Source organism: Panicum virgatum, chromosome 3N, assembly GCF_016808335.1.
Source record: "Panicum virgatum strain AP13 chromosome 3N, P.virgatum_v5, whole genome shotgun sequence".
NCBI classification, from domain to species: domain Eukaryota; kingdom Viridiplantae; phylum Streptophyta; class Magnoliopsida; order Poales; family Poaceae; genus Panicum; species Panicum virgatum.
Genome location: NC_053147.1, coordinates 26,009,251 through 26,032,885, shown reverse-complemented (window position 1 = coordinate 26,032,885; position 23,635 = coordinate 26,009,251). Strand labels below are relative to the sequence as shown.

Below are 23,635 nucleotides of genomic sequence, written 5' to 3'. Positions count from 1 at the left end.
TTTGGATCGGATCTGAGATTTTTGTGGTTTTATCTATTTTGTAAAAGTAAAATAGACAAAATCGTTTCTGAACTTTTGTGAAAGGATCAAATTCATCTTTGTATTTTTGTTTAAGCCAATTTAGTCCTCCAACTATCAAACCTGGATCCGTTATGTCCCTCATCCAAACTTCTGTCAACAGCACTGTTAACTCAGTAAATTGGCGATGCAAAATGACCCAATTGCCCTCCCTCCAGCGCCCCTTCCCCCACCATAAAAAAAAAAGAAAACGAACGGCTGCCTTAAAAAAAGAAGATTAAAAGAAGATTGGTGATCGATTGTTCACCTTTCACATCCCGTGAGTTACTGAAAGCACAAACGGCACTACCGGTCATACACGTGTGGCGTTTCTCTCCAGTGATCTATCTAGATGTTGGGGAAGACATGTATGCTCACTGCTGATCAAAGATTCCATCGCCATGTGCAGATGAGGGGTTATATCGCCATTCATTTTCTTTTATTTCTTTTTTTTTTACGGTGGGGGAAGGGGCGCTGGAGGGAGGGCAATTGGGTCATTTTCCATCGCCAATTTGCTGAGTTAACAATGCTGTTGACAGAAGTTTGGGTGAGGGACATAACTAACCCCAGATTTGATAGTTGGAGGACTAAATTGACTCAAACAAAAGTACAGAAATGAACTTGACTCTTTCGCAAAAGTTCAGGAACGATTTTGCCTATTTTGCCTTTTGTAAATGCAGGGAGAAAAATGTGAATTGCACATGCACAGGCCACCAAATGCAGTGCGATCGAATTACCCTGGCTGTAATTGGATTGCTTAATATTGTTGGAACGATGAGCAATTGATTTAATTTAAATATTACTTTCTTCGTCTCAAATAATTAGACATTTTGAGTTTTATAGATACATAATATTTGCGTAAATATTATTAGGGGTGTCCACAAAGGGAACTTATCTCAGTAAGAAATTTGCTCAAATAGCTAAATTCATATAAGTTTCGTCATTTCAGACTTGTATTAACTATATATTTACTCACAGATAACTTTCTTTACGTAGCTGTAGTTTCTATAAGCAAGAATTTATACAATTCTTATAAAATAGATTACCAAAGCTTCACCAGCATAGGATAAATAGTGGATTGGCAAAACTAGAGATAAGAAAAATAAATTAAGCAAATTCATTGGTACTCCCTGGCTCCCCTTCGAGAAGACATCCTGGCTCTCCATCTCATATTAGGTTTTGTATAATCTTTTTCTTTTTCTGAAACGTGCACTCTTATTTTTAGTAGATGCATAAAGTTGCATTTGTCGATACCAACCCAACCTATCAGGTACGGAATGATAGAACATTGAATTTTTCGTTATGCGACCAAGTTTGCTCTTGAAAGCGACCATTCTCCACCATACGAATCAAGAGTTTATACTCCCTTGATATCGTGGTGGAGATCATCTTATCCCATGGTTGTACTGACTGTGCACCGAGTTCTGAGGTGCACGTCAGTGTAGCTAGAATTATATCACATAACCTATATATATACCATGGACCCGTGTATATGTATAGATTCCATACACAATAAATTAACCTCAACTGTTCTCTTACGTCATTCTCACATCAATCATTTCTCTCGTTCTCGTTCCACAGCTTCCTTTCCCTCCCTCAAACTCACAGCACTGTGAGGCAGATCCACAAGCAGCACCGATTGCGCAAGACAAAGATCCACTGGTGTCATCGCCATACCAAGCTTCAATCACCCCGTTCGGCTGGTGGACAGCCTCCAGCTTCTACAGTATTTCCCTCTCACACAATTCCAGCTCCAGCCTCCAGCCACCAGCCAGGCAACAGTGTTTTTCTCTCACACAACTCCAGCTCCAGCCTCCAGCTCCAGCCTGCCGAACGGGGTGAATAGCGGCGGACGACGCATGAGGACGAAGCACACTAGATTTGATTACTACCATGCAGTGAGGATTCATTTTTTTGAACGAATGGATGCAGTGAGGATTCATAGTCGAGCTGGATTTGAGATTGATGACATTGGATCTGGACATTGTCACATTGACACAATGGTGAATGTGTGCGTGACTATCCTCTCCTATCCGTCCAACTACTTGTGATTGTGGAGTTCTGATCCCGTAGCAGGGTACGGATCAACACGTGAAAAGAACATGTCCGCCGTCCTACTAAGGGATAGGGGTAAGCCATACCTTGATGTTAAGGAGTATAAAATCTTGATTTATAAACTTGACACACACTTAATTCAGCTGATTTCTCTAAAATTAAAGATAAAAAGGTATAAATGAGAAAAAAATGCCGGAACAAAGATTTGGAACTAGAGGGTTAGTGCGAGTGGCAAGCGTCTTTAGACAGAGGTTGAATGATGAATTTGGCAGGTTCAAGATAATTGGGCATTCAAAATTTTGACCATTTTATGTGGCCAATTCACCGTATCATTACCATGTGTGATCAACCAGGTCAATAAAATTAGGTTAGGGTTGCAAATGGACTCCCATTCACTCAGATTTTTAATTCATATTAAAAACTTGGCACTCGCTCAGAAAAACGTCTTGGATGCACAAAGATAAACGCTCAAAAGTTAAGATCAGATTCAGATCTGAGGGGTATGCCAACAATGTGCAAAATACAAACTCGTGAGGGCTATAACCGCAAATAACTCGTCTCTTTCCTTTCCCGAACTCTCCGGTTCAGTCCGAGCTCCGCCGCGCGCGTAGCCCGATGGAGGAGGTTCAGGCCGCCATGACGGCGCACCTGGACCAGGTGTCTGGTCTCGTGCAGGCGCTCTCCTCCGAGCTCCGCCGGGGCATGGGCCCCGCCGCCGACAACCTGCGCGCCTTCGTCCGCGCCGTCGACTGGACGGTATCACTCCCGAATCCCCCAATAGGAGATCGCATCCGGATCACCGAAATCTCGTTCTCTTTTCTCTCTCTCCCTTTCAAAGCTAACAAACATCGTGTGTTGCGTTGCGCTTTGAATGTGCGACTGTTTCAGGAGCCATGGCTGATGTCCTTGATGGCATTCCATGTGATTCTGCTGCTCACCGCCGTCGGGTTCAGGAGGAACGCTAACTTTCAGCTGTTGCTGTTGTTCCTTGCTTGTGAGTTCTACTGTTTGTCATATTCTATTTCTTACTCAGCAAGCCTTGTATATGGACTGGTGGATTTCAGTTGAGGAGCAAGAATTGCCCGATTTGTAAATTTGTATTTTCAAATCTCTTGATAAACTGATTGTGATCAGGATATTAACCAGTGCAAATTTAGTAGTGTGCTGCTCAGTGCAAATTTCACCAAGTAAATAAAAAAATTGGTGTCTCCCACATTAGTAGGCATTAACTCACTCGAGCTGCCGACATACATAAAAATTGATCATTTTTCCCAAGTGTGCTCCTTGAATCCACATAAATTTCCTGCTATCTTCTATATACCTTTGAGGGAATTGATGCTATTATGGCATACATTATTCTTCTAGATTTCAAAGTTAGAATCGAGTGATAGTATGAATATTAGTCCACATTATATTTCCTTTTGAGGAACAATCAACATTATCTGGGAGATGTTGCCCCCTTTTTTTGGGTTGATGGGTTCATGGTTTTGCCTGCGCAGATTCAGGAGTGTATATGGCGGAAAAGATGAACAGATACCTGGGAGAGCACTGGAAGAGCTTTGCCAGTCAGAATTACTTTGACCGTTCTGGAGTTTTCATCTCTGTCATCTGGTCTGGACCTCTTATCTTCATATCTATTGTCAGTGTGGTTAGTAAAAAACTGCCTGCCCTGATGTAAAGTTTCTGTTCATTATAACCTGTCTAATTGCAATTCAGCTCATGATGTATTCCTTACCATTCCAGGTTAGCAGCCTCATTGCATTATGCCGGTTGATGGTGAAATGGAAGAGAGCAGAGCTTAGGCACCGGGCTCGACTTGCTCGCGACAAGCAGGACTGAGAGCAGAAAACAAATCATGCTGGACGTGCTAGCACTTAATGGGTGTCTATTGCTACTGTTCTTGCTGGTCATGAACTACAATAGTTATAGTTGGCATACTACATGAGAAAACAGATTTGGCATATGTACCATCGTGTTTTCGGTTGTAAATGTACTCTGACGTGGGATGTAATTTCAATGAAATCAACAGAGTCGCAAACCTAACCTTCATGGAACAAACTCTGCAAGCATCCTCACAAGGAAAACCACAAATGCTATTATGTCTCAGCTGGATCTTTTATTACCATGGATTGATGCATACATACATGTATTAATGGATGTTATAAGGATTTGACGTGTTCCAGAAGAAACACATTTGTGTACGTGCAATGTTTACAGTTTCTTCAGCTTCTTAGATAAAAGAGAATTACTAAACCGTTTCCTAAAAAGGAAAAAACTTAGGGTCCCAAGCAACGGCCAAGACGTTACAACAGCAATGTAAGCAAGCAACCAGACCGACTTCCCCTGCGACCGTGTGAGCTGGTTTATGGATCTCCTAACAAGGGCAATGGCATCACCGATATTATTTGCATATGGCTCTTCTCTCTGTCTATGATTTCCTTCATTGCCTTGAACAGATGTCACGTTCCCTTCTGAGTTGTTTTTATCACCCATCCCGTTGTAACTCTCATTTTGTATTTCTCCAGTGTGTTCATTATGTTGTATGGCAACCATGCCATCACTGAGTTCAATTTCACCAACAATCTGGATATGTCCACCAAACATCGTCTTCGTGTTCGGTTCCAATATCACTTCCTTCACGTGGTTCATCTATCGTACCTAAATGAGGTGCAATAATACATATGTATGAATGCACAGAGGTACAATAGACAATGCATCAAAAGAGTAAGCACGACAGACACAAGGTCACGACTGAGCATCCATAAGCATGAAGGTCATGAGCTAGCTTTAGCAAACATGCAAATAATATCAAGCTTAAACAAGAGTTGCATGAGCAACATCTAACATGTCATACATGACTTATGATCACCAGAAAACATAGCATCCAACCCCAAATTAATTTATCTAAAGCCTTTCTTAATTTATTTAGATAATAAGACATATAGGCATATATATATATGATCATACATGTAAAGTGCACAATAAATTCTACCAAAATCACAGTAGATCACCAATACTCCTAATAGTCTACTGCATAAATTTCACATGCTCAGGTTTTATATTTTATTGATTATAAAACAGACAAATTTTTATTGCACTTAATCATGTGAGAGCAAGTTAAATGTAAAACTTCATATTTTCTGTAAACACATGGCCATATTATATTTTTTAGACCAAAATAACATCATACAAGGGCAGTGGAATCACATTTTCCATTTTTACACATTTCTATTATTTATAAACTATTTACTTAGCATTCAACAAGTTAAATCAAAAACTCGGTCATACTGCCCTAAATGAACTTGAAATTTTTACCACAGCACACACATCACAATAATAGCCTACCATATAAATTTCATATCATTTAGAGCACTATAACTACAGTTATGAAAAAGACAAGCAACACTAGCATTAAAACATTAACAAGCATAAATCTATTTTTACAGCAAATATTTTCAACTAACACCCATCATATTATGATTCCACTGCATAGATCTACTCACAAGGATTCCAAAACATCTTAAATTACTATTTTACGATTTTTCTACTATTTTCTATGGATTTTCAAAGTTTCAAGCGATTTGGTCCCTGAAACACTATTCCTATGAGTCTATGACATTGCAGAAAACCCCCTGCACTTGTTTGAATTTTAGGCCGAGGTCCTTGACGCGATTTGGAACAGAGGAGGTGCTCGGGAGCTCGATTCGGCGAGAGGAAGCCATGCCAGTGGCCTGGGAGTGATGGAGAAGCATGAGGAATGCGAGATCTACCTGCAGGTGGGCTTGTTGGGGTTGGGGCGACCGGAGAGGCGCCGGCGGAGGTAGCAGCACCTCGGCGGCGGGGATGGCGGCGTGCGGCGGCGCTCCAGCGAGGGAGGACGATGGGGCGGCCATGGAAGGATTCAGCAAGGCCGGGCGGAGTGGGGGCGCTCGGCGGCCCAGCACAGGGGCGCGTGCACGCGGCTCGCGGCGAGCAGCAGCATGCCGGCGGCGACATGGCTCGAGAACGAGCGCGGAAACTCGCGGAACGCACTGGAACGAGGAGAGCATGAGCTTCAGTGAGTCGAGGAAAGTCGATTCTAGACTTTGGTTGTCGAAGATGATGACCGGAAGTAGGATTTCACCGCCGAGTGGATCTTGGCGGCCATGGCGGGCTGCGGTGGCGAGCAGGAAGGGCCGGCGTGGTCTGGGAAGGAGAGGAGGGAGTGAGGAACCTGGACGAAGGGATAAGGGTGCAGCGGGCTGGGCACGGCATGGGCACGGGACACACGTCGCGTGCAACGCGTGCGGGCGGCGTTCGTGGCCAACTTGACCACGGCGACGACGAGCAACAGAGAGTCAAGCCAATTAGTTTTGGGTTAAGCACGTTTAAGTTTTACTAATTTCGTAGTAACCTCTGGGGTGTTACAATCCTACCCCTTAAAGAAATCTCGTCCCGAGATTTAAGTGGAGAGGAAGTTAAAGAAGAATAATCGATAAACTAAGGACAAGGATCGGCCGATGTGGGTGCTAGTTTTTAGATTAATCAACGTAGCTGGGTTTAATGGTATATACATTGCCAGCTGATTTGCTAATTCCTTGCTCGACATGGGTCCGGAAGAAATAAGTTTCATAACAACCAGATTGTCTGTCGCGAGTAATTGTGGATAATATATGTGAACATAATCACCATCAAAGTCGGCTGAAAAGATCCGGTTGATTATTCTCATACTAACAGAAAGTAGGATTTTTAAAGAAGAGAGGTTCTAAGCTTCTCAACGAATATGAATTAGGGAGATTTCTGAGAAGAATCAAATTCTCAATTTGATGGTGAATCTAGATATAAAAGACATCCAGGTGAGTTTTAAGGAACTCAAGGAAACTGAAAAGAAAGGGCATCAAGTCAAGTTTTTCTCAAGAATATTCTTGCTCGATATTGTTTATTAATTGAACTGCATGATGCAAGATGCATATGTTGCCATGAATATTCAACTTGATCGGACGCTTCGGGTCGCTCGACGACTTGATCCGACGGCTAGCACGTTAGCAATCAAGTGACGTGGCCCTATCAGGTGTTTGCTTTTGGTGCAGAAATCGCGTGTGTATATATATATATATATAGAGAGAGAGAGAGACGTTTCACTAAGATGTAGCGGAAGCAGTGACACTAGGAAAAGAAATCAGTCGCGACAACTCAACCAGCAAACCTACGGGGCTAAATGAAACTAGTAATGATGATGATATTAAACAGGAGGTCAATCAAATCACTCATCAGCACGAATACACAACCGGTTTCAGCTTCCCTTTATAATGAAAGTTTGAAAAAGAAATCATACATCTCATCTTGAAAGAATTTACAACATGCAACCATTTTTACATGACATGGCCCCACAAACATATGCCTTGTAAATTCCAAAATTGTTTGCTGCAGAGTGCAAACAACCGCATATCTTCATCTTCCTATCAAAAAACACAAATCTGGTGTGCCTGTACAAAACCTTGCTCCTTCAGAACAAACCTTATACCACACATACAGTTCATCAAAATATATATTACAGGGTGGAAAAGGCTTAAATAGACTACAATAACTGAGCCCAGAATTGCATACATTCTACCATGTTCAGAAGATAAGAAAGCCAAATTATTTACATCCAACCACCTCGCAAGCAGTAGATTTAGACGTGCAGTGAGGCCATATCAAGCTCCTCACTCTCACGAACCTCCCTGACTCTTATCCCACTCATCTTCTTCCTCCTCCTCCACTTTGGGTTCGTTATCCTCTTCCTTTTCCTCTTCATCTGAGAACTCGTCACTGTAGCCGTAGCCTGATCGAGATGATTTTGGCATGGTTCTTGCCTCCTTGACAATCTTCATGATTTCTTCGGTTGTTTGGTCCGAGAAAGCAGGGACACTGTTGTCCCTCCTGAAGTAGGATAACTGCACTGCTTCTGTGAGCTCCCTCGGCAAGTTTTTCAGGAACCACGGATGGCTTTTTATTTCCCTCATGGTGATTCTCTAAGGCAAATTCAAAGTTGCAACATCAAAGATAAGTCACTTGTAAACCTACCATGCTGATATAGTAATATTACAACTGAGATAGTTCAGATACCCTCGATGGATTGCTGACAAAGATGCGGGAAATGAGCTCTCGGCACTCATCAGATATGTGAATATTGTCTGGGATCTTATATTGAATTGCCGCTATTCGCTGCAAACAAAGATTTAAATTTTAGGGCGTTAAATATCTTTATCCCCTTAATTAAGAACATCCATGAAATAAGACATATTTTTCACCTGAATGGTCTTTCTAATATTTTTAGGATCATCCTGGTCTTCAAATGGGTAGGCTCCCACAAGCATGACAAAAAGAGTGACTCCACAGGACCATACATCTGCAAGCTACACTAGCAAAATATCGTTGTCAGTTGACACTATATGTAACACCAGATACTAATGCTGCTTTATAGGAAGCAAAGAGTTCATTCGCATTAACATCTACAACGCATTCCACAATATTTGTAATCAGTAATTGCTCAATAGATTAAGAATGATCACAACTGTAAATGATCAAGAAATGGTTGTGTGGCTTTTCAATTGTATATTATTTCCTTCACACAATTCAGTTTGGATCATGCTTTAAAAAATGTATATTACACTATCAAAGAAAGCAAGCCTCTCGCCCATTTAACAATTTAAAAAAAATCAATAAAACTAAGCAAAAAAAAATGAACCAGAGATAGGTCATATAGAGATATATCACCAACTTTCCAAAAATAAATGGAAAGAATATACTTCAGAAGTTCAGATTTCGAAAAGTTGCAGTGGTATATTTCAAATAAAGTGGACTTGCAATGGTGTGGATCTAGCTAAGTATAAGAATCCTGCAATGACTAAGGGTTTCTAAAACCTTGCTTTTTGGAAGAGGAGACTAGATAATCCTTTTCCTGACTAGTGTTTATAACTCTCAGTGATGGTTAATCTGCCTATATAATCCTTACCAGGCAACAATCAATATGCCTGCCTTGTATGTATTTGATTTAGAAACATCTTTTTGGAAAATTCGTTTATATATGGACTGTTGTCTTGCCCAACAAGATTAAAACCGCACAAGTTTAACTTATCATAACAATCATGCTACCTTTCAATAGATCGATTGGTTTGACCATGTAACTTAGTCAGTTGCAGATCCATCATCCTCACTCTAACCATAGACTTTGATGATTCTTGAATGGAAACAAAAAGGGTTCTTCCTACCGAATAATATAATTTAAACCCTAACCATATGGGTGCAACTTTCTGGAATAAAGATAAAAATGGCGCATTCAGACATATCACAATTTTTCCCATTTGATTAGTGATTCTGATAGCATGATTCAATAAAAAAAAGATAGCCGTGCAAAAACTACAGCAAATTAGTACTAAATGATGTTTCTGACAGCCAGCTTGGCTTGCTTGCAGTTCTTTTTTGCTGTCCGAAACATCATATAAGGATGACTGAAGGTAGTAATATATCTTCTGGTGATAGTAGAAACAATGTTTCATTGAAAGCACTGAACAGGCACCACCGTTTATATCAATCTAGTGTGTTTTTTTTTGTGACTCTATCTGGATTGACTGATGGGGCATCATGTCATAATATATGAAGTCTGAACTGCACCTACAGCTAAGTAAAATCCTGGACTCCCTTGATCGCAGTTGATTCTGTAGAAGGTATGCCATATATATGAAACAAATAGCAGAAAATTCAGAACCTGGGTACTGACAATACATAGTTTACTAACCTAAAATATCTAGTTAACATACTAATAGAGTAACATGGAGAAACACATTAAAGGTCTGTCTCCATTAATCACTCGACCAGAATTAGGACCAACTGATTGAAGAATGGAGGATATGTAGAATAAGGGCCACTTGGTATATGAATGGTTTACATGTGCCATGGGCCAACGAGTCCACAACTTTACCAGTGTCAACATCTGTTAGGGTACACACCTTACCTACACAAACCCAAGGGATGGAGAGGAGATTCCAACACCATGTCTGACAATGACTACTTATCCTCTATTCACTGTTGCTACTGATTCCAATAGTCAATCCACTGTGTTGTAAAGGTCACAAGTATCGATCGAAAGAATTCCAGGCATTATTGTCCAAAAATGCTACTGTAGCTCATTCTGGAGCCTATAACTGCTCACCAATAGCTTCGAAAAAGTGATGAATCAAATCAAATCAAATATACTAGCAAGTATGTTCATCAATGAAACCAGTAACCGATGAATAAACTTCTATTCAGAAAGAGTATAACTGACCAAGTTAGACATCGAAATCGCAAAGTTCAATACATGTATCTTTTGTATTTCACGTTTCTTTCCTACATGACATCAATATTGGGGACGAATTCTCCAGAATCAATATACACCACTGTGGATCACCAGATTGAACTGCCCACAAAAATTCAAGAACCAAACAGGCATGCTCGGTGCGAAAATCTTGAAAAGAACCCTTATATGTAATTTTTGTAGTAGATAAGTTAATTACAATAGTCTAAAATGGTTTGGTAAAGTGGTAATTCTAGATCTCAATAACATTTGAAAAATGAATAAGCTTAACACTAGTTAAACTAACTCGACCAATCAGCTCGTACTTGCAGGTAATGTGAATGCCAGCAAAAGAAGATGGTAATTATAATAAAATTTTGTGTGTGTATAGTTATGATAAGATGAAGAATATAAATAATGTTCTCTCTTGAATTATGCTTAACGGAACATCAACATATACTGTCATACAAAAATCAGAAAGAGATTCTTGCCACTCACCTTTCCATCATACTCCCGCCGGGAAAGCACCTCTGGCGCAATATATGCTGGGGTCCCCACTGCTGATTTTGGCCTTGAATGTAGTACTGATGACTGTTACAAAATGACCACTGGTTTTCTTAAGCATTTGCAGTCACGTCAAAGAACTTAAACTGCCAATTCAGTGAGAAATTAACAGCCAACCTTCGAGTAGCCAAAATCACATATCTTGAGCCGTGGAGCTGGGTTGCCATCCAAGAGAACATTCTCCAGCTTCAAATCTCTATGGCATATTTGCTGAAAAGCAGCCAAGATTACAACAATTAAGCATATGTTCAGGCCCCACTCGTAAATATTTGAAAAACCACACCTGCACTTTCCACAACAAAGCATATCTATATGTGCACTGTAATTAGTACAAACTAATTTTCTCCATACCATGTGATGGCAATAGCTCACTCCACAGATCAACTGCTGGAAGAAATATCTGGCCTACAATGAGCAGAAGAAAGAGCGATAAAATCCCACTACGTGAGGGGTATGAAGAGCACATCAAGGATATAGAATACTGAAATAAGAACCTATGATGATCTTGTGTACCTCATCCTCACTAAACCGCCCACGATCGACGATTCGATCAAAGAGTTCCCCACCAGCTGCATACTCCATCACAATCGCAAGATGTCTTGGAGTTAGGATCACCTGGGTAGATTTTTAGGGGAATCAATTTTTGAATTCGTACTTGTTTATTTAGCTCAGTATCTTTCCATAAACAAAGTGATGTAAAATAGTCTTATGTAACTAGCTAGATAAATTAAAAGCCAGGTAGATAAATATTACACACGCTTAGTCTATCCAACCAGCCTGTCCCCCCTGCAAACAATTAAAGCCCAACCAACCAGCAGCTCAATACTGCCCCACAAATCCTAAAAGGCAAACACACAGTGCTCTACTTGAACGAAGTCACCAGATGGCAATAAATCTAGCTGAAAGACCCCCTTGGAAGAAATTTCCCCTGTATCCATGTCTCCTTCGATTCACACGACGAGAGCACGGCACCGAGCCCATAAACAAGTCTTTTTTAACCCCCCCCCCCCCAATACAACCGAGTAAAGGACAAAAACGAGTAATAAACAATCGAGAAATATCTGCTCCTTATCGGCGCACGCACCTCTATGAACTGGATGATGTTCGGGTGCCGCAGCGAGCGGTGGTTGATGATCTCGCGGTACACATTCTCGTCGATCTGCGCAGAAACCAGGCCGACCTGATCAGCACTCAAAGGAACCAACACCACCGAATCCGCACCCCCGCGGAACCAACCCAAATCCAAACCCCGGAGTCGAGGCGAGCAGAGAGGGCAAGGCCCGGACCCGGTGGCCGCGCTCGATGAGCTTGACGGCGACGAGCCCTCGGGTCTCCCGGTTGCGCATCAGCCGCGCCACCCCGAAGTTGCCCGACCCGATGTCGCGAACCTCCTCGTACTTGTCCATGCCGTTCCGGACGCCTGCGGGCGGCGGCGGCGCGCTCGCATGCAGGGTTGCGCGCGGCCGCTGGTAGGAGGCGGAGAGGAAGGGAGGGAAGGAGGCAGGGGAGCGAGGTGAGGCGGGGCGAGCTCGACGAATCGGCCGGGTGCAGGAGGCTGGGCGTTGGAGGCGGTGTGGTCGCGGCGCGGGCGCGGTTGTGTCGCTTTCCGGTGTGGTGCCTTGCTGGAGGTGTATATATAGCAGATGTACGGTGGGTGCTGGGTGGGCCCTCCCTTCGGGCGGGGTTAGACGTCGCTTCAGGCGACATTTGCGCCAACCGTCACCTCAAACGAAATTAATTTCCTCCTCGAGACATTTGAGAATGGGCACGTTGCTTGCTGCTGGGCCGAATCTCAGGCCTGTTACCAGAATTTTGTTCCGACTGTTTCCGTGTTATTGTGTTAAGCGCGCGTTACCGATTCTGATATTAACTCATCAACTAGCAGTCCGATCTTGCGAACGCTTCGGTGCAAGAGATATTGCAGTTAAAAGATGCTACATCTATGCCTCGGCAAGCGCGAGCAGCGTTGAGCTGTCTACGGATTTGCATGTCATGCGGGAGGCTTGCATGCGCGTGTGCGAATGAATTTGCATGCAAGGGAGGTAGAGTGTGTCAGCCCGTCAGGCTTGCTTGCGTGGGAGATTATGACGCAGAATTAATCAGCCAGTGACGTTAATCGAGAAATATTAACTCACAGGAGAGAAGATTACTGTGTGTTTAACTATCTCCTTGGTCTGTGTACCCAAATGAAATACGATATCTAATAAAAAATGGAGGGAGCATTACTTTTCTTAACAGATGTTTAGTCCTTTCAATAATAAATGCATGCGTGCAGATGAAGATAAATTGATAATATCACTCATATGCAAGGGGAATTCACACTCAAAAAAATATATAAATCTTAAATTGTGCGTCCAAATTAAATTACAATTGCATCATTATTTTTTTTATGATAAGATCTTTAAAACAAGACATCACTTGCTTATGTTTGCATAATTTTTTTAAAAAATATTTAATACTAAATAATTATTTTCAACTGTTGGGAACAAATATTTTAACAACATCAATAAATTATTATATTCTATGAACAGAAAATTAAACATGACAAACAGATAATAATGTACTACAAACAAAATTTTAATGAAAAATATCGCGAACAAATAGATCAATGTTATAGAACAATTTAACCTACAAAGAGAATAAATAATTTAACATTGTGAACAAATTAGTTATATGCAGAAAAATAATTTTACATGAAGAATAAATGCAGCTACGTACACGAACAATTTAATCTACACGGCGAATGAATAATTTGACATTGGGAATAAATTAGTTACACATAGAAAAATAATTTTACATGAAGAACAAATGCAACTACATAGTAAAAATATTATCATGAGCATGTATACACGCGCTAAACAAGTTAGTATATAAAGAAAATAATCATTTCACATACCAACTTATGAGTCTGCAATACAAATAAATTAGAATATATATTATATGCCTCATTCTTAAAATATGCACAAATAATTATGTACTACTATAGCAAAGGATAAGAATAGATCGATTAACGTGTGATTATATAAAAAATAAATATGGTTAATATAAATTATAAATTCAGGTAAAAACTATGTATGTGAGGTTCATAATCAGAAAATAAAATTAAGAGAGAATAATAAATAAAATGATGAGGATAAATAAATTAAAATTAAATGGATGGAAGGAACTAGGAAAGAGAAAAAAGAACGGGAGAAGAAAATAAGAAATGTAGAACATGTACAGAGAGAGAGAAAAGAAAAACAAAATGATAGAGACCGCATAGCGAAAAGCATGTAAGTTGCGCTCGTCGTAAAAAATAATAGAACTTGTCAGACTTCCCACCTAATCTAGAGAACAAAACGAACCACAATAATATATATTGGGCCGAATATGTCATCGAATTAGCCCAAAAGTGAGAGGTACTTCAGGCCATGGATCACTAGTTTGTAGCACGAGCGACACCTAGCCTCTCCGATTATATATCACTTGAAGCGATAGTTTTGAAACCGTCACCTGAAGCGCGTACATAGATAGAATCTTGGGCTCTAATTAAGCCCATTTAAGATTGACTGTTTTGCATTATACTTTCATTTAAATAAAGAAAACCCGCTCAAAAAATTAAATAAAGAAAAAAATTCTCTGCATGCATAAGAGAAAAGAGATGACATCACCTTTGTGTATGCAAACTTGAAACTAAAAAAAAGCTATAAGTATAAAATTGGGCATCCAAATTTAATTTGAATTTTATCATTATCTTTCTTATAACAAGATCTTTAAAATAAGAGCTCACTTACCTATGTTTGCACGATATTTATTAAAAAATATTTTAATATGTCGAACAAATGATTATTTTCTATGAACAAAAAGTTAAACAGAATGAACAAATAATAATATACAACGAACAAAATATAACAATCACGAACATTTAATTATATAGGATAAATAATAAAAAATAAATATTGCGAACAAATGAGCCAACATCACGGAACAATTTAATCTTCAAAGCGAACAAATAATTTGGTGTTGCGAACAAATTGGTTACACACAGATAAATAACTTTATTTGAAGTTAAATTTATTTTTATAAACATATTTATACCTGCTAAACAAGTTAGCATATAGAGAGAAAAAATCATTTCACACACAAATTTATGAGTTTACAATACAAATAAGTTAGTTTACATTGAGTATCAATTATAAGTATATTTAAAATAAAGAAATAAAATAGAGAATAAAAAGAATAAACGAGAAGCAAAGGAAAACAGGCTAAATACCCTCCGTCCCACAAAAACAAATCACTTCAGGATTCAAAATTTGTCCCAAAAGCAAGTCATCTTATCTTATTTGGAAGTGCATGTGCACGCAAAAATCAATTAGTGCTAAATATGGGTACGTAAATTGTCATTTTGCCTTTATGTTAGTATCTTGATTGTGATCTGAACATCCAAATAAAAGTTAGAAAGTATTTTCATTATTTGATCTGCAGATTTTCTTATACAACTTCAAAGTCTTTAGGTGGGAGTTGAAACATTTATTATGACTTTTAACTTTTGCCGTAGGAGTTTTAAAACTTGTATTTGGAGATTTTCATCTTGTAACTCATTTTGTAAGATTTCTACTAATTAAGTTGCTCAATGGAGTATTATGCATCACCTAATTTTGATATGAAGGTATTTTTCTTATGCCTGGTTGTTATTTTGTCTTGTTGCATCTTTTTCCAGCTCTATATTACACAATGCCAACTTTTTTCTATTATACATGCTTAAATTTCATTAGCTATGATTTTGTGGATACAGTGTGTTGACAACCATATGAAACTTGTATGGTTTGTTTTGTCTCTTTATGACAATTGTATCTTTTGTAGCTTTTAACACCTTGTCAAATTTGTGTAGTCGCAGCGGCCGGAGAATTCAAGCTTCCGCACCAAAAAAAAAACAAAAAAAAACTGGTCATAACCTGCCGCACCGGCACACCGCCGGCCGTCCACTCCTCATCGAGATGACTCGTCACGGCTCGGGTAGACTGGGCCGCGCGGGTCACTGTAGCGCACGGCTACTGTAGCGCCGCGACACAGCCTTCTTAGTCCCAAACTGGAAATAGCGAAAGAGCCGACCCAGCTTAAATAGCCGGTCTCTGGAAAGCTAGTAACTCCGGTTCGAATCTTTTGCGCGAAGTGAGGACGAAAGCGCAAGAGAGTTATTTAGCAGGTGTGGTTTACTCAACGTGTAGAGTAGATCTTAGCCGTTATCCCGGACCGGGTCGTTACAGGGGTATCAGAGCCATACTCTCGGGGTTTCACGTCATGCCACCGGCATGTGTGGACGGACACACATATGGGCTGCTGGCAGTGAACCCACGGACATGGCACATGGGATCGTTAGCACTAGACGTATGGGACGTGGCCAAGAGAAGAGATCCTGCTACTTTGTCTTGTATGGGTAAGCTGGTTCGACGAGGACGTCGAATTCTAACGGGGAAGATTGTCACGGCCCACGGGCCGACTAGGCCGCGCGGGGTTACTGTAGCGCCGCGACACAGCCTCCTTAGTCCCAAACTGGAAACAGTGAGGGAGCCGAACTAGTTTAAATAGCCGGTCCCTGGAAAGCTAGTAACTCCGGTTCGAACTTTTTGCGCGAAGCGATGATGAAAGCGCAAGAGAGTTATTTAGCAGGTGTGGTTTACTCAACGTGTAGAGTAGATCTTAGCCGTTATCCCGGGCCGGATCATTACATGACTTGTCGGCCGGTCTTATCGTTTCGTCTTTCGTGGACTGGACGCGGGGGGCTATTCATCGCGCGCGCGGCTGCCAGCCGACGCGTTGCAGAAGAATGGCCCCGCCCTGTTCATCTTCCTCCCCGAACCAGGGGAGGGTGAAGTGGCCGGCGAGCCAGATGAGAGGGAGGGGTGGGGTGGGGGAGGGGGTGGCCGGCGAGGGGTGGGAGGTGGGCGGGGCGGCCGGGGTGGCGGCGAAGCTTATTATTTTGGGTTGCCGGGGGGCTCCATGGCCACCGGATCTAGAGGAGGGCCCGTCGGCGGCAGCCCGGCGACGGAGGCGGTTCAGCCGGTGGAGGGTGCGGCGGCGCGGGAGCGCAGCTCGCTTCTGCGATTGATCGGATTTCAATCTCAGAAAGCGATAAATAGACGCCCCGACCGAACGAGCCCAAACACATTCCACAGCCAAAGGCATCCACGCTACGGCCACGGATCGATCAAGTCTATTGGTATATTATATTTATTTTAATTTATTTGCAGCACGGCATGCGCGCTGCGGTCTGCCAGCACTGTCCAGTACAAAGGATCCACACTAGCGCTACCGCCTTTAATTAAGTACTGAGAAGTGATCAAGGACTTGAGCACCGTAAAAACTGAAAAACAAAAGAAAGGATACAAGGGAAAGGAGGAAACATGAAGCATCAAGCACAGACGCAGCGTTCTGCGACTCTGTCCGAAGCAAGTTCAAGGTCCGCTATCCAACAGCGAAATCTGCGTGAAAAGGATGGAAGATCTACGTGAGCATGCAGGGAGCGCTGAGCCCGCCGGCTGGACGCCGGAGGAGGCGGCGGGGCGCGGCGGCGACGGGATGACCGATGCAGCATGCGAGTTCTCTTGCTTTGGATTGGATGCCGCCAGCAGGTGGGGGACGGACTGGGACGTGGTGGTGGCGCTCATCAAGATCCAAGAGGATGCAACAAGGGCATGTGATTCCGTATGCCCCGTGTGCCTGCAGGCGCGGGCGATGCCCCCCCCCCCCCCTCTGCATCATTGCGTGCCAACAAGTTGCCCGTCGCAGGCGCGACATGTTTGGTCCTCGATGGCGAGGGCATGCCGCGGCTTTTCTGTCCCTCTCGATCCTCCCCTCGCTTTTTCGCCCTTTCGTCATCGATCGGTTTCGTTTCAGCTCGACGTAAAAACTTTTGACCGAGTAATGGATCGGCGATTACGCGCGCGCACATCTGGAATCGTGGATCTATTGGGGCAGGTGCTGGTGCCGCGATGGCTCCGTGGACGTACGATCTTAGTCTCGTTTTTACGTACATTGCCATCATCTTCTGGACGATCGACCCACACAAACAGTGTGGAGTTTGTCGCGTCGCCTTTGCAACGTCCTGCACTGCTCGCTGCTGATGTGCCAGCATCGATAATCGAGTGCCTTCCAGCACGCATGATGATCAGCGAAACTAGCTACTTTATCCCCTTGGATCGATCGGTCCCGTACGTACACATATCACATCACATGCGGCTAGGCTGTCGCGCGGCAGCGTCTGGTGCCGCGCGCTCCGCCCGGGTCTCGTCGTGGCCATGTGACGCGCGGGCCGGGGCGGGGCCCCAGCAGCTAGCCAACCAGGTGGCCAGCCAACGCCGCGCGCGGCGGTACACCGGCGGAAGCAGGCACGCACGCTGGCACGGCGGTGATGTCTCTCTCGCTCCCTCCCAGAGCGCAACCACCAGAAGCACCACGTAAACCACCGTCCACCGGCCGGTCGACCAGACCACGTCTCCGACTTCCGAGCCGTTCTCGTCATCATGGCGATACCTACCGGCGGGCGGCGGCTACTACCGGGCGCCGTGTCCGCTCGCCGTGGCTACACATGTTCGGCGAGCCCCTGCTACCGCAATAATGCAGCCGCCGCGGGCGGCCCGGACAGCAACGCGGCCGGCGCAAGAGTCCAAAGACTCGCGTCGGTCGGGAGGTTAGCCGGCCGCGCGCCCTTGGCTGCTGCACGGTCGTTCCGTTATCCGTTATTAACTTCTCCCTTGCAGGAAACTGCTACGCCGACGAAGAAAGAGAGACTTTATCCGTAGAATGCACAGGGCTCGACCGCGACGCACGAGTGGCCTCCCATCCCATCCGCGCCGTCCGCTCCTTCACTACGAGATTTTAGCGCGTGCGTGGCGGCGTCTCGCTCGAATTAACTGCGTGCACGTGGTCTCGTACGTACGTGTTCGGGCGCCTGTGGCCATGGCCGGGTCGTGTGGCGAGTTTTCGGTCTCTCTCCGCGAGCTCGGAGGCCGGCGGTGTCGCCTTGATCGGGTACGTTGCGCCATCGGCGGTCGTCATCCGTCGCCGTCGCCGACGGGTCCAGATTTTAGCGCGCGGACTCTTCGGTTGGTCGGTGCTGGTCTGCTGGAACCGTTGGTGGATCGCACGCAAACGCAACGTGCCGCGTGTTACTACAGTGGTTGTTTGCAGCACGGGCGGGCACGTGGTGGAAGTTATCCGGCAGGCCTGCACGGGCGCGGTACGGGCCGAAGACGAACAAGCCCACCTGGGCAAGAGCAGCGACCCATGTGCCACACGGCCGGCCCAGCGCCACACGGCCACACGACCGATCTCTGACTGAAGGCCGGCCCAGCCCACACGGCCCGCAACAAAAATATGGATCAAGATTTCAGAGACGGCTTTGCCTGCTCGGCTGATCGCCCCTGCCAGTCTGCACCGCCCTGACGGTCAATGCTTCTTCCTTGTCACGCGTCGTCGCGGCTACAACTTGCAACGGCCGGCCGCAATGGTTGACGACCCCAAGTCGTCGAGTACCGGACGGGACCACCGTTGACTCGCCGTGCTCTTGGTATGCCGCTGGCTGGTTCGACGAGTGGCCTAGTAATCGCATCGCCCGCAAGGATGGAACGTGAGCTGGATCTGCACTCCACTGCCACTCGTATTTTTCCTCCACGGTTGACGGCGATGCAGCACAGGAAGTGCAGAACGGATGGATGCAATGCAATGCAAGCACAGAGCGGCGCTGAGCGCATATATACACTATATACACGTGCTGCAAATTGCAAACGTCGTCTGTGCTTTGTACGTACGTGCAGGCGTGCAGCCTACTACGCTAATTCTCCAGCACTACATACTGTGGAGTTACCCCCCACACGATTCACTCCAAGGTTAGCACCGTTGGGACAGGGCACACTGCACCCGTTGTTGGGAGTTGCGGCGTGCCGTCTCTGCTGGGTAGCTAGCTATGCGTGGTGAATTCTCGGTTCTCTAGCCGGGCCGGCATCCGGTCTCATGCCAGTGGATCCGATCTCGCGTGGGATCTCCGAAAGACACTACGCGTGATGAAGTCTAGACGCGTTATTGGGATACCACCCCTCATCACTCCTTTACGCTTGACGCGGTAAAGTCAAGTCAACTACGTAGATAACAGTTCAGAGAAAATGCATGCGCAGCAATTCGATGTTGTTTGGAGTATAAGACTTCAAAGAAACGTTTTGCAGCGTCTGTGGTGTACGTAATACAACTTTGCGAGCCGCATGCATATTTCGTAGAGTTGTACTAGTATAGGAGAATTCACAACAGGAATCTGCCTTTTTTGCCATGTGACCGGTACGGTGTGATTTCTATCGGACACACGGTAAAAACCTGGTGTGTGTGCGCCCAGCAACGATATACCACACAATAAAAACATACTCTGCTGTGTGCTTTTTTTTAGCACACGACAAACAAGCAACATCCCCGTAGTGACTTTCATAGCTGTAACAGTGCCGTCCATTTCGATTTGGCCATTACTACCATCTGTCATCAAGGTCAAGCAGTGTCAACCCAGCTCGGAAAATCACTAGTAGTCTAGTACATAAGCAGTTTAGATTTGTCCACCACCACTGAAACTGAAACCAACACAATTTTCTATCTCCAACCCGCGCTGTGTCCTGTTCTGAAAGTAACCTTAAACCATTTTTTAAGCTAGCACACTGGTTCGAAGAATTTCCATGCGAGCATGCCCAGGGCTGGTAAATTACTCTCCCGCCTCCTCATCACCGCTTCTACCCTTAAACCACCATTTGACTTAAGCTCGTCCCTATCTACGTACGCCTCCCCCGAGCTCATCCTCACGGCGAAACTATGCAGGCGTGTGTGCAAACTGCAAGCCTATATAAACGTAGTAGGTCGACTACTGATCTCGCTACAGAGAGGGAAAGCCAAGCAAGGCTCCACTCCTCAGGCGGGCAGCATCTCTCGTCTATTCCGCCGGACCCGGAAGCAGAGAAGACGAGAGAAATGGCGATAAAAATGGATAAGACGGTGATCATCGTGTGCGCAGTGGTCGGGTCTCTTGGGGTGCTGAGTGCCATCTTGGGGTTCTCGGCTGAGGGGACGAAGCTCACCGTAAGCACTACTGTCTCTCTTTCCGTTTCGCTATTTTTTCAGGCCAACCTATTCAATCATCGTGCGCCCGGCCTTGGGCGTGATCTCGTTGAGCTGTGAAGTTGGGTACCCTGCTTAACTGAACTTGAACCATGAATTCATCATTCATCCATGCAGCCATACAAGATACTGGTTTACGGCGACGACTGCATCTACCCGCAGAACCCGGCGCTCGGGCTGGGGATCTGCGCCGTCATCTTCCTGCTCGCGGCGCAGGTCACCATCTCGGCAGTCAGCGGCTGCTGCGGCTGCTGCAGGTCCCGCTCCATACCTTCGGAGACCAAGCGGATCGTCGGCATCGTCTGTGCCGTCGCCTCGTGGTGAGTGACTGCCGCAGTTTGGTCTCACCGCATTCGCGCTACATATGTACTCAGCTCTACCATTTATGCGAGACGGTACGGTTCTGCGAGCAGGATTGCGGCGGTGATCGCGTGGGCGCTGTTCATAGTAGGAGCGTCGTGGAACGCCAACGTGGTGCGGGCGGACGCGCCGTTCTGCCCCTACCTCAAGGACGGCATCTTCGCCGGCGGCGGCGTGCTCACCCTCGCCGCCACGGCGCTCGGCATCACCTCCTTCATCATGCTGCGGAGGCAGCCGGTGGAGGCGGTGGCGACGGCGACGCCGGCAGCGTCCGTAGGCGGCACAACACCGAACAGGCCAGGCGGGCAGTCGCCGTCGAGCGAGGTCGTGATGGGCCACCCGCTGCTACCACCACCGAGTAAGGCACAACACTTTTCCAAACCTCAGGCATACGTGCAACAGGTCGCTCCTGCTTCTCATCCACAACCACAAGGGAACGGACAAGTACCACAGCACCTACAGGCTCCTCCTCCTCCTGCTGGTGGTGGTCAAGACCATGGATCTCAGGCAGCGAACCATCAGTTCCTTCCTCAGGGGCTCCCCGCGGGCGCGGCACTGGCGGCAGCGGCATGCGCACCCCAAGAACCAGGCGAGCAGCCGCCGCCGCCACCGCTCGGGGTGGCGATGGGCCAACCGCAAGTCCAGCTGCCGCCCCAAGTATCGGTGCCGAATGACACTCTACAATACCCTATTCCGGCGCCTCAGGTATGCGCGGAGGCTCCGGTCACCGTCACTCCCCCAGCTCCTGGCGCTTCGCAAGGCACCGGACTATCGACAGTTATTCGCGGCGAGTTAGCCAGAGCAACAATTAGATTCGCTGGGAAGGCGATGGAGCATGCCGTCTTCTCTAACTCTAACAACACCGCTACTTCGACTACGACGGCGGGGGGTATCCTGTCGATGGTGACTGATCCTACCGGAGGTGACGCTGGCGCTACTGAAAACGGGGTCGCTGTTGTATAATCTGTCTTATGCTCTCTTCTTTATGATCAGCCCCAGTTTGTTGTTTGTTCTTAATTAAGCGGCTTCAAGTCCGAAGAATGTATCCAGTTATTCCTTGTTCTCGTTTGAATCATCATGATCTTGATCTATACTTTCCATTACCCATAAGTAGCTATGTACAACTCAAGTGCTCAGAAGAATTGCACTTAGGATAATGTACTTCATTACCTAGACTTTTTTATGATAGTGTAAACTAAAGTTTTGTTTCAAACATCTTTTCTTTAAATCTTTCTGCTCATTTTTGTGAAGGAAGTAAAAATACTCGCCTAATTAGGAGAATTAAACACTAATTAGGAGTATTAAATATTTGGGCAAAAATTTTTGGAAACTTTTACAACACTAATTAAGAGTATTAAACATAGACTAATTATAAACTAATTGCACAGATGGAGGGAAATCACAAGACTAATCTATTAAACCTAATTAATTCATCATTAGAGATTATTTACGGTAGCAAACATTGTCTAATCATTGCATAATTAGGTTCATTACATTCGTCTCGCGATTTCACCTGAAGGTTATGGAATGAATCTTGTCAGTTATCCACATTTAATACTCCTAATTAGTGATTAAACATTTAAAGTTACTGTAGCACATAAAATTTTTGGAAATTAAACAAGCCCGGTGTATAGTAGAATTTGAACCTGAGGTGTGATAGTCCCACGAGGCCACCACAACTCAGCTACCACACTAGTGGTGACTTTCTTTCCAAATTCGGAGATGCATCCGCAATTTGTAGCCTACCTTTTGACCTTGGTTCATTATTGCAATAATTTATTTTAATATTTTTAGAGAAAGGAAGAGGAATGGAACATCTAGCTCATTAAATGGAATATTCAATATCCCCTAAAATTATTATTTTCATGCAACATATTGTTTAGTGGTAAAGACTCCTCTGTGGATGACCGTATGAAGGGCTACAGCCACTACTACAGATTTGGCCTTTTGTCCCGGTTCCAAACTGGCTTTTGTCCCGGTTTTGGAACCGGGACAAGGCTTCCGGGACAAAAGCCTCTCGAGGCTTTTGTCCCGGGTGGAAGAACCGGGACAAAAGGTGTCTGACGTTAAAAAAAATTTCGCTCACCACGGGATTCGATCCCAGGACCTCTTGCCCAACGCATGGTTTCCTTGCCAATTCACCTAAGTAGTACACGTGACTCAGTATAGAATAAC

At 44.7% G+C, this 23,635-nt stretch overlaps 2 protein-coding genes, 1 long non-coding RNA gene and 1 pseudogene across 3 annotated transcripts; 2 read left to right on the top strand and 2 right to left on the bottom strand.

Moving 5' to 3' along the window:
* Nucleotides 1-2,662: 2,662 nt before the first annotated feature.
* LOC120665369 (transmembrane protein 18-like) lies at nucleotides 2,663-4,218 on the top strand. The gene is made up of 4 exons (XM_039944931.1): nucleotides 2,663-2,868; nucleotides 3,001-3,106; nucleotides 3,612-3,760; nucleotides 3,856-4,218. Exons 1-4 carry the CDS (start codon nucleotides 2,728-2,730, stop codon nucleotides 3,949-3,951), a joined length of 492 nt encoding a protein of 163 aa, XP_039800865.1. The 5' UTR covers nucleotides 2,663-2,727; the 3' UTR covers nucleotides 3,952-4,218.
* On the bottom strand, nucleotides 4,209-6,399 carry LOC120665370. Its single transcript, XR_005671153.1, has 2 exons — nucleotides 5,883-6,399; nucleotides 4,209-4,770 (listed from the first exon to the last, which is right to left on the bottom strand). It is a non-coding gene; the product is annotated as an uncharacterized LOC120665370 (long non-coding RNA).
* A 1,090-nt stretch (nucleotides 6,400-7,489) lies between these two features.
* On the bottom strand, nucleotides 7,490-12,569 carry LOC120665368 (annotated as a pseudogene).
* Nucleotides 12,570-20,850: 8,281 nt separating this feature from the next.
* On the top strand, nucleotides 20,851-22,645 carry LOC120667457. The gene is made up of 3 exons (XM_039947523.1): nucleotides 20,851-21,061; nucleotides 21,218-21,420; nucleotides 21,514-22,645. The coding sequence occupies exons 1-3, from the start codon at nucleotides 20,954-20,956 to the stop codon at nucleotides 22,421-22,423; spliced, it is 1,221 nt and encodes a 406-aa protein (XP_039803457.1). The 5' UTR covers nucleotides 20,851-20,953; the 3' UTR covers nucleotides 22,424-22,645.
* The last annotated feature ends 990 nt before the right edge of the window (nucleotides 22,646-23,635 follow it).